We start from the raw sequence: 13,305 nt of genomic DNA, 5'->3' as shown, positions 1-13,305 counted from the left end.
ACATTTATATATACATATATATATATATATATATATATAAATCTTATCTAAGAATGAAATGAAATATGGCCAGGTGTTGTGGTGGCTCATGTCTGTAATCCCAGGACTTTGGGAGGCCGAGGCAGGCAGATCGCTTGAGCCTGGAAGTTTGAGACCAGTCCGGGCAACATGGCAAGGCTCTGTCTCTACAAAAAATACAAAAAGTAGCTGGGTGTGTGGCAACACATGTCTGTGGTTCAAGCTACTCAGGAAGCTGGGGTGGGAGGACTGCTTGAGCCAGGGAAAGTCAAGGCTGTAGTGAGTGGAGATTGTGCCACTGCACTCCATTCCAGCCTGGGCAACAAGGTAAGACCTTGTCTCACACACACACACGCGCGCGCGCATACACACACACACACACACACACACACACACACACACACACATACACAAAAGAATGAAATATGCTATGACAAGTTTTATGAAGAGAGAAGCTATGGTTTTCTATGATGGGGAATTAGATTTAAAAAAATCAAATATAGTTAACAATATATTTTATATTACTTTGGCTTATGCCAACAATTCACTGTAAGGTAAAACATAGTATAGAAAGAATTTTTTTTTTTTGAGATGGAGTTTCGCTCTTGTTGCCTAGGCTAGAGTGCAATGGCACGATCTTGGCTCACCTCAACCTCTGCCTCCCGGGTTCAAGTGATTCTCCTGCCTCAGCCTCCCAAGTAGCTGGGATTACAGGCATGCGTCACCACGCTTGGCTAATTTTTTAGTATAGAAAGCATTTCTAGAAAGATTTGGTAAAGCTTGTTTGCCATCAACTTGGATTTCTTACCAGTATCACTCCAGAAAGTTTTGCTTTCTAAGAAAAATGGGTTTATTAGGCTTCACATCTACTGTAAGTATCAAGCATCTGCTAATTTTTGTTTGTTTGTTTTTTTGGGATAGAGTCTTGCTGTGTTGCCCAGCTAGAGTGCAGTGGCGCAATCTTGGCTCACTGCAACCTCTGCCTCCCAGGTTCAAGCAATTCTCCTGCCTCAGCCTCCCGAGTAGCTGGGACTACAGACGCCCGCCACCTCGCCTGGCATATTTTTTGTATTTTTTGGTGGAGACAGGTTTCACCGTGTCAGCCAGGATGGTCTCGATCTCCTGACCTTGTGATCCGCCTGCCTCGGCCTCCTAAAGTGCTGGGATTACAGGCGTGAGCCACTACACCCGGCTGCTAATTTTCTTTTAAATAAAGTTTTAAAAGGATTAAATTTTAGTAGGTTTTACATATTATTTCAAGAGTCATTCACAGGCTCTATTCTTTACCACGTATACTTTAAATACTGTGGTAATCATTTCTCCTGCAGTAAAACATCAGTGTTTCTCATTATTGCAAGGGTTTGCCTTTTATGGCATACTGCACCTTTAAGCACAATACATAACGCACAGTCATCAGTTCTCACAAGAGATAGCATTTTCTGTCCAAGAACACTGTGACTCCAATTAGTTAACAATTAGAAAATGTATGTGAACACCACGTGGTGACCCACTTTTCTTATGTCCTTTGTATTGCTGGGACTTAGCCTTTTTCTTCTGTTTTGAAGAAGCTGATTGGTTTTCTCTTGATGCTGAAAAATAAAAGGGAAAATTGGTACCAGATAATTGTTTATAATTTAGATGATACAGTTGTCTAGATGCAACTTAGATGAACTATCTTTTCCAAGACTTATTTAAGTACATGATGCTCTGAAAATAAGGATACTTGTTCCTACAAAACCATAGCCTCAAAACGAGACAGATTCCACTATTTACTCAAAACCATTTATTACATACCAATAAACTTTCAGTCTGTAATTTTTAACTCACTAAAATAGTAAGTCTAGTTTAATTTGGTGACTGTTGTGTTTCTATAGTCATTATGTAACTGACTATTGGATTCACACTGCCATGGTACACATGGTCTGATTCTGTGATATTGTTGTTGAGTCTTAATGTCTTACCTGGCAACCAATCAGACATAGGTATATTCTTGTCCTGTGAGCTCAAAAGATGACTTATGTGAGATAGTCCACTGGAGAATTGCTGATTTTTACAAAAGGACACCTTTTCTGTATACCAACTTACACTGTGATGCTGGAGGCTGTAGTTGATATCCAGTTAACTGACACCACCCTACAGGATAGAGGTCAGGGGACTCACAGTCTACCCACTGATCATACTCTTCTTCCCATCCATCAAAATGTATCCTCAAGAGACGATGAATAATTCGAGTTACTGTGGCTACACATATTAAACGTGGCTCCATGAGATCTACTGCTTCTAATTTCATTCCTACACGAAATCCGTGATTTGGAACATCCTGACAGAGAAGAAAACATTAATATTGGTATAAAGGAAGAACACGCAACCCTACTACCACTAAGAAAGCAAGAAACAGAAGCGACAAGGTAAATAACATAATTTAAACCACAAATTCCAAATAATTCTGTAACTATTTAAACATAATATGAAGGTGAAGCATTGAAAAACTAGTTACGAAAAGTATTCATTTCGATTTCATTCAGATTAAACATGAAACATAGTTTGGAAACAAGTTTTGATTCCTAGGTAAAGAAAATATTCATATTATTTCATTGCTATATATCTGTTTATATTATATCTCCACTAAGAAATTCTAATATAAGGCAAAGACATTTTTATGAACATAAATTGTATTTGTGGGGCATTAATAAGTCCTCACATAATTATTCTGCCATTTAAATTTACCTTATTAAATAGTTTTACTGGTGCTGCAATGGAGCCAGTTTCCCTGAGGTAGTCAAACCATTTAAAAGGAAGTTTTGTGTAACCTAAAAAACACAACTGGTTTAACTAGCAGTTCATTTAAAATTAGCATAATATTAAAATGCAGACAAAAAGTAACAGTACACAAAATCTTAAGAGCATAGGTTACATGATCAACTTTATTTTTTTTGAGGCAGGGTCTTGCTCTGTCACCCAGGCTGGAGTGCAGTAGTGCTCTCAACGACTTACTGCAGCCTCAACCTCCAGGGCTCAAGTGATCCTCCTGCCTCAGCCTCTCTAGTAGCTGGGAATACAGGTGCATGCCACTGTGACAGGCTAATTTTTTGTTGTTTTTAGTAGAGACAAGGTCTCCCTATGTTGCCCAGGTTGTTCTCAAACTCCTGGTCTCAAGCAATCCTCCTGCCTCAGTCTCTCAAAATGCTGGGATTACAGGCATAAGCCACTGCACCTGGCCTATATGATTTATCTGCTGAGTGCGATAATTCTTCCATGTTACACAGATTTCCCTCCCCTTTCTAGAAGCACTGGTATGCCCACTTAGTGTAACGCAAAAGTGGCTCTTTTTCTGTTTACTACAAGGGTACGCTTTTGCTCTTTCAATCCTAGGCTTTAGAAGAGTCTAGCACCTAATACTATGGAGTGATATTTTTCTTTCCTTGCAAGAAAGAAAACTGGCTGAGCAAATACTACGTTTACAGACCTCTGTTATAGCTTTCCTCCTTTCTTAGAGGAACAACTTAATGCTCAAGTATTAAAATTTGGAAAATGACTGGTTAAACCATGAGTAAAACAGCCATCCTTTTATAAGTCCACATAGGGCTCGGTGCAGTGGCTCACACCTACAATCCCAGCACGTTGGGAGGCCAAGGTGGGCAGATCACTTGAGACCAGGAGTTTGTGATGAGCCTGGCCTACATGGCGAAACCCCATCTCTACTAAAAATAGAAAAATCAGCTGGGCGTGGTGGTGTACACCTGTAATTCCAGCTACTTGGGAGGGGAGGCACAAGAATCACTTGAACCTGGGAGGTGGAGGCTGTAAAGAGGTGAGATAGCACCACTGCATTCCAGACACAGCAAGACTGTCTCAAAAAAAAAAAAAAAAAAAAAAAAAGTCCACATAGCTAAATGTGGTGGTTCACTCCTAATCCCAGTGCTTTGGGGAGGCTGAGGTGGGAGGATCACTTGAGGCCAGGATTTTAAGACCAGCCTGGGTAACATAGTGAGAGTCCCGTCTATACATACAAAGAAAAAAGAGAGAAAAAAAAAAAGTCAGACATGGTTGTGCCTTTCAGCTATAGTTTCAGCTACTAGGGAGGCTGAGGTGGGAGGACTGCTTGGGCCCAGGAATTGGAAGTTACCGTGAGCTATGATTGTGCCACTGCACTCCAACCTGGGCAACAGAGTAAGACCCTGTCTTTACTGGGGAAAAAAAAAATTATGTATGCCATAGCCTGTTGAGCCTATATTACTGACTCAACAGAGTTTGAGAATACCAATTCATATTATAAAATACACAGATGCTCAGGAAAAATTATATACTACTGTAATTTATTACAGTAAGCTAGAATACAGTACTTTATATTTTTAGAGCAACCTACAGCTCCTGTATGTATTATGTTTATCCACACACGTTATATACGTACTCAGGAAATCTAGAGCTGTGTTAAATGTTGTAAATGGAAACCATGTAACAAGAAAGCAAAGATTAAACTCAAGTGTTTATATTAGGATGAAGTACCTCTGGGTGGAGTAAGTTCAATCATGTTAATTTCACAGAAACCGACAGGAAAAATAGAAGGAGAGGTTGCATGGTAACAGAACCAGTCAGATCCGTCTGCTGCTTCTGAGCCATCGATCCCAATCATCAGGAATCCATCAGCTAGCACCTTTTAAATTAAGAGAATTCTAAGTACTTGAAATTAGATACTATTATTACAAAAATAATACTTTGACATTCTAAAAGAAAGGAAAATCTATTATATAAAGGACTCTTCAAAGTGAAACATGCTTCTCTATTGAGTTAAGTAACAGAAGTTTTAATGAAAAAAATCTATGTAAATTCTAGTGTGTTCCAGAAATAAAAGCAGGATTACCTAGAACTGACCTCAGAGGTGTGGGAAAAGCAGTGCCTTTGACCATGGCTATAGCTGCCTGCTGTCGCAGCATCATGAAACTGGGGCTGAGTGCTCTTACAATTTACCTATCTAGTTTTAGCTAGGCTCCAGATCCTACTTGGTAACACTTTTACTTCTTTCTTTCTATCACACAGAGTTTTTACAAACCGTCTCCACTTTCTTCAACCTCCAACTTCATCTCTTTTATGCTACAGATAACCATACTCCTCTATGGCAGATGCTAAGGCTGGTCCACGTTAAGGGTCCTCTTGTTCGTTTCTTCACGCCTCAAAGACTGTTGTAACAAGTAACCCACTCCCCCTTTTTGAGACAAGGTCTCGCTCTGTCATTCAGGCTGGAGTGCAATGGTGCGAACATGGCCCACTGCAGCCTTGACCTCCCCGGCTCAAGTAGCTTCTGTCTCTGCCTCCTGAGTAGCTAGGACTACAGGTGCACACCATCACACTTGGCTAATTTTTTAATTTTTATTTTGTAGAGATGTGGTCTCACCATGTTGCTCAGGCTGGTCTCAAACTCCTGGGCTCAAGTGATCCTTCTGCTTTGGCCTCCCAAAGTGTTGGGATTACAGGCACGAGCCACCACTCCCGGCTGTCCCCACTCTGCCCTTTTTTTTTTTTTTGAGACGGAGTTTCCCTTGTCACCTAGGCTGAAGTGCAATGGGTCGATCTTGGCTCACTGCAACCTCTGCCTCCCGGGTTCAAGTGATTCTCCTGCCTCAGCCTCCCAAGTAGCTGGGATTACAGGCATGTGCTAGCATGCCCAGCTGATTTTTGTATTCTTAGTAGAGATGGGGTTTCATCACGTTGGCCGGGTTGGTCTTGAACTCCTGACCTCAGGTGACCCACCCACCATGGCCAGGCTGCCCCTGCTTGTTAAAACTAAGACAAACTTCCCCATCTTGTCCTATTACCATTGGAATTTTGCTTTCAAAAGACCATCTTTTATATTCTAATGTTCCCAATTTCCATTATATTAAAAATACTTTGGCCGGGCGCGGTAGCTCATGCCTGTAATTCTAGCACTTGGGAGGCCAAGGTAGGCAGATCACCTGAGGTCAGGAGTTCGAGACCAGACTGGCCAACATGGTGAAACCCTGTCTCTACTAAAATACAAAATTAGCCAGGCATGGTGGCAGGCGCCTGTAATCCCAGCTACTTGGGAGGCTGAGGCAGGGAGAATTACTTGAACCTGGGAGGTGGAGGTTACAGTGAGCCGAGATCATGCCACTGCACTCCAGCCTGGACTTGACAGAGCGAGACTGTCTCAAAGGGGGAAAAACAATTTTTTTTTACTTTAAAATAGGTTCAAAGTTATAGAATAGAATAAACTCTATTCACCCAAAGACTCAATTCAAGTTACATATATGCAACTCCTTGCAGTTAATTTTTGTCTTTATCTATTATTATATACACTTTTTTTTTTTTTTTTTGAGATGGCGTCTCACTTTGTTGTCCAGGCTGGAGTGCAGTGGTGCAATCTCAGCCCACTGCAACCTCCCCCTACTGGGTTCAAGTAATTCTCCTGTCTCAGCCTCCCAAGTAGCTGAGATTACAGGTGCTCACCACCACACCCGACTAATTTTTGTATTTTTAGTACAGATGGGGTTTTGCCATGTTGGCTGGGTTGAATTCCTGGCCTCAAGTGATCCTCCTGCCTCTGCCTCCCAAATATTCCTGTGTATTTTTTATTTGTTGAATTTTGTTTTGGCTATCTTTTTCCTACAGTATTTTGCCTTTAAACTGCTAAATTCATGAATAAACTCCTAATTTGCCCAACCCAGTGGCCTTTTCCCCCAGCACTACCCTCCTCAAATTTCAGCCTCATTGAGTATCTGCTACTTGCTCACTACTATTTTTTTTTTTTTTTTTGAGACAAGGTTGCCCAGGCTGAGGTGCAGTGGTACAATCATGGCTCACTGCAGCCAACTTCCGTGAGCTCAGGGGATCCTCCCACTTTAGCCTCCTGGGTAGCTGGGTCTATAGGTGTGCCACCACACCCAGCTAATTTTTGTAGAGACAGGGTTTTGCCCTATTGTTTAGGCTGGTAGCGAACTCCTGGGGGCCAAGGTGGGCTCAAGCGATCTGCCCGCCTCGGCCTCCTAAAGTACTAGAATTACAGGTGTGAGCTACCACACCCAACCTACTCTTAACTTTCTGAAACATTCTCTCCTAGTCTCTTATGACATTCTGGTCTACCAATCAATCTTCTCATCTCTCTGATCATTCCTTCTGCATTCCTTTTGGTACTTGCTCTCTCACCTCCAACCTTCACATTTCTGATTTTAGCTTTTTTCTGTCTGTTTTGATGACCTCATCCACCCCAGTGCTATAATGATCAACTTTTACACCAGTGATTCCTAAAGTTTTATCATGAGTTTGCCTCTCTTCCAGGGTCTCGGTCCAGCATTTTACCTGCATGCTGAACATATTCTCTGAGTTAGTACAGGGTGTCAAATCAACAACTCCTCTTACTCCTTTAGAGGTAATCAATCACTGTGTTCCACAACTCCACCTCAACTTGCCATTAATCTCTGTCTTGACTTTGCTATCTTGTTTGATATAATTGCTTTCAGCCATCCTCTATGGATGCTGCCCCTCTTAGACGTAAAAATTTCCTTCAGTCCAGTCTCTGTTCAGGCCAGAACCTTTACACCAAGTTATCCTGTCTACTAAAGAACTCTCAGATGACTTGACCAAGTGTTTAAAGCCTGTAATACTGGTTCCACACTATCTTTTGGTCTCTTCCCCCAAGTTCCTTTCTCTGGTTATTTCTTTTTTTTTTTTTTTTTTGAGATGGAGTCTCGCTTTGTCACCCAGGCTGGAGTGCAGTGGCCGGATCTCAGCTCACTGCAAGCTCCGCCTCCCGGGTTCCCGCCATTTTCCTGCCTCAGCCTCCGGAGTAGCTGGGACTACAGGCGCCCGCCACCTCCCCGGCTAGATTTTGTATTTTTTTAGTAGAGACGGGGTTTCACCGTGTTAGCCAGGATGGTCTCGATCTCCGGACCTCGTGATCCGCCCGTCTCGGCCTCCCAAAGTGCTGGGATTACAGGCTTGAGCCACCGCACCCGGCTTCTCTGGTTATTTCTATATGGTAAACATGTACACTGAATTTACTACTCTCAAGTTTGACAGCTTTGCCTAAGACCTCTGGACAGAACTACCCCACTTTCATGGGATTCCTTTCTTCATTCTTCTAAATACAGGTGACTGGACTAAGGACTTGTATGTATCACATATGGAACCAAACTAAAGGCTTAGCTCAGCTACTCAGACTCTTTCTCAGTAATTAGAATTAACAGACACAGAGACTGCTGTCACATGGGTGGCAGCTGGAACTGAAAGGATCCTCCCACCTCAGCCTCCCAAAGTGCTGGAATTGCAGGCATGAGCCACCAAGCTTGGCCTTGACTGTGATTCTGGTCATGTAGACATGGAGTAGATCGTGGGAATCTATGTGACTTTTGTTGTTGTTGTTATTTGAGATGGAGTCTCACTCTATGCCTAGGCCGAAGTGCAGTGGCTGGATCTCAGCTCACTGCAACCTCCACCTCCCGGGTTCAAGCGATTCTCTTGCCTCAGCCTTTCGAGTAGCTGGGATTACAAGCACACACCACCACACCTGGCTAATTTTTGTATGGAGATGGGGTTTCATCATGTTTGCCAGGCTGGTCTTGAACTCCTGACCTCAAGTGATCCACCCGCCTTGGCCTCCCAAAGTGCTGGGATTACAGGTGTAAGGCATCGCACCAAGCCTTTATTTTTTTCTTTTTTTTTTGAGACAGAGTTTTGCTCTTGTTGCCCAGGCTGGAGTGCAATGGCACGATCTCAGCTCACTGCAACCTCTGTGTCCCAGGTTCAAGCAATTCTCCTGCCTCAGCCTCCCAAGTTACTGGGATTACAGGCGCCCGCCCCCAGGCCCGGCTAATTTTTTTGTATTTTTAGTTTCATCATGTTGGCCAAGCTGGTCTTGAACTCCTGACCTTGTGACCCACCCTTCTAAAGTGCTGGAATTACAGGTGCGAGCCACTCGGCCTGGCCTCTTTTTTTTTTCTTTTTAACATGATAAAGGTGTTTCAGGAATCAGTGTTTTAATTTTTTTTTTTTTTGAGACAGTCTTGCTCTGTTGCCTAGGATGGAGTACAGTGGTGCAATCTCAGCTCACTGCAACCTCCCCTTCCTGGGTTCAAGCAATTCTTCTGCCTCAGCTTCCTGAGTAGTTGGAACTACAGGCGCCTGCCACCATGCCCAGCTAATTTTTGTGTTTTTAGTAGAGATGAGGTCTCACCATATTGGCCAGGCTGGTCTCGAACTCCTGACCTTGTGATCTGCCTGCCTTGGCCTGTTTTAAATTTTATTGGGTCATTCTAATCACTAGTCAGGAAAAGGGGAAGAACAGGGTTTGGAGCCAGTCTTATCCAGCTGTTTGACCATGTGCCATGGCAGTCATCATAATTGTTTTTGTTTTTCTTTTTTTGAGATGGAGTCTTGCTCTGTTGCCCAGGCTGGAGTGCAGTGGTGCCATCTCGGCTCACTGCAACCCCCACCTCCTGGGTTCAAGTGATTCTCCTGCCTCAGCCTCCTGAGTAGCTGGGACTACAGGCGCGTGCCACCACGCTTGGCGAATTTTTTGTATTTTTAGTAGAGACGGGGTTTCACCGTGTTAGCCAGGATGGTCTTGATATCCTGACCTTGTGATCTGCTCGCCTCAGCCTCCCAAAGTGCTGGGATTACAGGTGTGGGCTACCATGCCCAGGCCATCATAATTGTTTTTCTTTTAGCTCAAGGTTTTCAACTGTTGAAATGTAAATCATGACTTAAGTTACACCTTTATGTAAGCAGATTTTCCTTAGGTGGTTCTAGACCATGGCTGTACATGATATTCACCTGGGGCCTTAAAAAAATGCCAATGTTAGCCAGGCAGGTGGCCCTTGCCTGTAATCCCAGCTACTCAGCAGGCTGAGGCAGGAGAACTGCTTGAGCTCCGGAGTTCGAGACTATCCTGGGCAATACAGTGAGACCCCATTGCTAAGAAAACAACAACAACAACAAACTGGCTGGGTGTGGTGGCTTGTGCCTGTAGTGCCAGCTGTTCAGGAAGCTGACGTGGGAGAACTGCTTGAGCTCAAGGCTGTGGTGAGCTATGATCACGCCACTGCACTACAGCCTGGGTGACAGGGCGAGACGCCATCTCAAAAAAAAAAAAAAAAAAAAAAGAAAGGTCAGGCGTGGTGGCTCATGCCTGTAATCCCAGCACTGTGGGAGGCCGAGGCAGGTGGGTCACTTGAGTCCAGGAATTCGAGACCAGCCCGGGCAATAGGGTGAAATCCCATCTCTACAAAATATATAAAAATTAGCCAGCACCTGTAGTCCCAGCTACTCAGTGGGCTGAGGCAGGAGGATCACTTGAGCCTGGGAGGCAGAGGTTGCAGTGAGCTGAGATCATGCCACTGCACTCCAGCCTGGGTGACAGAGTGAGACCATGTCTTAAAAAGAAAAAAAAAAAAATGCTGGGTGCTGTGGCTCATGTCTATAATCCTAGAACTTTAGGAGGACTGCCTGAGCCCAGGAGTCTGAGACCAGCCTCCTGGGCAACCTACGGAGACTCTGTACCTACAAAAATAAAAATAAGAAAAGTAGCCAGGCATGAAAGGACACACCAGTGATCCCAGCCATTCTGAAGGCTGAGGTGGGAAGGTCACTTGAGCCTGTGATCACACTACTGCACTCCTGCCTAGGCGACAGAGAGAGATTGTGTCTCAAAAAAATGAACAAACAAACAAAACCCAAGAATCTCTCTTCTAGGTCTTTTTGTACGAGCAGTTTCAGATGAGGGGGAAAAGAGAAAAGAAGCAAAACTACTACCAAAAGGAAGAAAAGGCCTAAAAAGGAAACACAGGAAACTGAAGATAAACTTGGCCTTGTTACAATTCTAAATTGGACTAGTCTTGACTAGAAGTAACTTAAATAAATATTTTTCCTCTTAATTAGGATATACTTCCACAAATAAATGTAGCAGACTCAAAATGACAATCTTGACAATAAACTATATAAAAAAGATCAGGAATTCAAATTTATTTTGAAATTCCTAGCAACCTTCTCTCCAGTGAAGATACACACACATACACATTTTATGTCAAAATGAGTATGCTTGGGGACTCCTTCTATTAGCTTACTTACACCCAAATCCTATAATTGCATTTCTATATTTTAAAACCTATTATCTTACCTTTCTAATGGTTGCGACACATATTGTAGAAAGATTTAATGGGTCTATAGCTTCCAACTTCATTCCTTCCTTGAACCATTCCCCACTCTGGTCTACTTCTTTTACCTAAAGAATTATATGAAAGCACATCTACTGTTACAAATGTTGTTATTTTAATAATTAAAATATTACCAATGTGAAAAGATTTACCAGGTGCCTTCTCCTACCTACCTAGTATTATAACTCAAACTTCCATCAAAGTTTAGAGAGAATTCAGACAAACAGAATTTAAGAATAATTATAATAAAGAGTTGTGACACCTATGAATTTACAAGGTCTTAATTCTTTTAAGTGAACACATGTAACTGTGATTTCCGTAATTTTAGGAAAAAACCCACAACCCTCTTTCAAACCTAATTTACAAATGAGGGTTCTTATAAAAACTTCTTACCTTAGCAAATAAATGTGGTGGTGTATCAAAATGTCCATCCTGTTTCTTTGTAATATCTACAAGGAAAAGTTACACACTAATCTGTCAGCATTTGTGAGAAGACCAAAAACCAAGTTCTTTGAAGGCTTCAAACTCACAAAGTATGTCATACTGTAAAACATGGCAAAAAGACATGCCTTCTACATTTGGGGTGAATAGTCTTTAATAGTCTTTTCTCTCTTCAGGGTACATGTGCATATATGCTTTTAAATATATTCGGCCAATTTTAATGCTCATAATTTTAATGTAATTCCCTAGTTAAAAAATTACAACTTTAGAAGCATGTTTTCATGTGCTTAGTATTAAGTCTAACCACATTTAATCTTGCTATTTTGATTAAAATTAAACGGAAAGGGAAAGGGATATTTAGATCTTTCAAATGGGCTGAATAATAAAAGAAAGAAACAATTGTAGTTGTGACCAAAAGTTCATTCTTTTGGAGAACAAGTGGAAGGAATATAAAAAAATTTATTAGGACACTAATATGGTGTGAACCTTCACTAATTAAGGTAGAATAAGCAGCCCAAACAACTAGAATGTTATTTTTGATCAATGCAATTCTGCAGAGAAAAATAACCAACTAGTATAATTCAGCCTCAATGATGCTTTTGATAGGAGTTCTTGTGACAGGTGCTTACCAGATCTTTTGAATCGATGACCTATGCTTCGAGACCAACCGATATGATGTATTAATGGGCTGTGCATATGGCACCAGAAGTCATCTGTTCTATCTTCGCTTTCTTCATACACTAGTCTTAATCTTCCTCCAATTATACTTTCCACCACTGCTACTCGTGTTCGACACAAATGCCTCTTGTCAACCACTTCTACTCTCATGCAAGGTTTGAAAGGATACTGCATACTCTCTGAAACCTTAAAAGCATACAAAAAAAACTGCTCGAAATTCATGACAAAGGTCTACAAGAAATTTTCGTATTATACTGTAAAAAATACTGAATGCACTTGAAATGTAACACACCTCATCTGATTCACAAAATTAAACCAATTCCTTAAAAATGTTCTTTGTTACCCTTGTTTTTTAGAGCTCTTCAGTCTTTTTTTTTTTTTTTATTTTTGAGACGGAGTCTCGCTCTGTCGCCCAGGGTGGAGTGCAGTGGCCAGATCTCGGCTCACTGCAAGCTCCACCTCCTGGGTTTATGCCATTCTCCTGCCTCAGCCTCCCGAGTAGCTGGAACTACAGGTGCCCGCCACCTCGCCCGGCTAGTTTTTTTTTTTTTGTATTTTTTAGTAGAGACAGGGTTTCACTGTGTTAGCTAGGATGGTCTTGATCTCCTGACCTCGTGATCCACCCGTCTCGGCCTCCCAAAGTGCTGGGATTACAGGCTTGAGCCACCGCGCCCGGCCTCTTCAGTCTTTGTAAGATCCTGTTTTTACCTTTTGTGAGAAATCAGGAGGAAGTGTTTTGGCACCAGTAAGTCGTTTCACTAGAAAAGCTTTCCAGTTTGTATATTTATGCTGAATAGCTAAAACAGAAGAAATAACCAGTCATACTTTGGCAAAAAAGAACTGCTTCATAAATTATTTGTTAAAAAAGTAACAAATTTCCTTGCAAAGTCAGACTATTAACATTCTGAAAGGTAACAAATATAGAGAAAGCAAATATATGCCTTGCCAGCAAAAAGCTGCTTGACACCAAAAAATTACTTTAATTTTTCTTTTTTTTTTTTTT

At 41.9% G+C, this 13,305-nt stretch overlaps 1 protein-coding gene across 6 annotated transcripts in view; it reads right to left on the bottom strand.

Annotated features, from left to right (window-relative positions):
* MBTD1 (mbt domain containing 1) overlaps positions 1-13,305 on the bottom strand; it is a 56,371-nt gene that overhangs the window by 11,819 nt on the left and 31,247 nt on the right. For all 6 annotated transcript variants that reach the window (XM_017853945.1, XM_017853946.1, XM_017853947.1 and 3 more), the window contains 8 exons: positions 13,011-13,099; positions 12,254-12,488; positions 11,577-11,632; positions 11,147-11,251; positions 4,525-4,672; positions 2,746-2,828; positions 2,104-2,338; positions 1,530-1,607 (listed from right to left, as the gene is read on the bottom strand). In XM_017853945.1, the coding sequence (XP_017709434.1) occupies positions 1,530-1,607; positions 2,104-2,338; positions 2,746-2,828; positions 4,525-4,672; positions 11,147-11,251; positions 11,577-11,632; positions 12,254-12,488; positions 13,011-13,099 (1,029 nt within the window). The remainder of the gene's footprint in view (positions 1-1,529; positions 1,608-2,103; positions 2,339-2,745; positions 2,829-4,524; positions 4,673-11,146; positions 11,252-11,576; positions 11,633-12,253; positions 12,489-13,010; positions 13,100-13,305) is intronic.

Source organism: Rhinopithecus bieti, unplaced genomic scaffold (assembly GCF_001698545.2).
Source record: "Rhinopithecus bieti isolate Rb0 unplaced genomic scaffold, ASM169854v2 scaffold_35856, whole genome shotgun sequence".
Lineage (NCBI taxonomy): Eukaryota > Metazoa > Chordata > Mammalia > Primates > Cercopithecidae > Rhinopithecus > Rhinopithecus bieti.
This window is presented reverse-complemented; position numbering and strand designations above follow the sequence as displayed.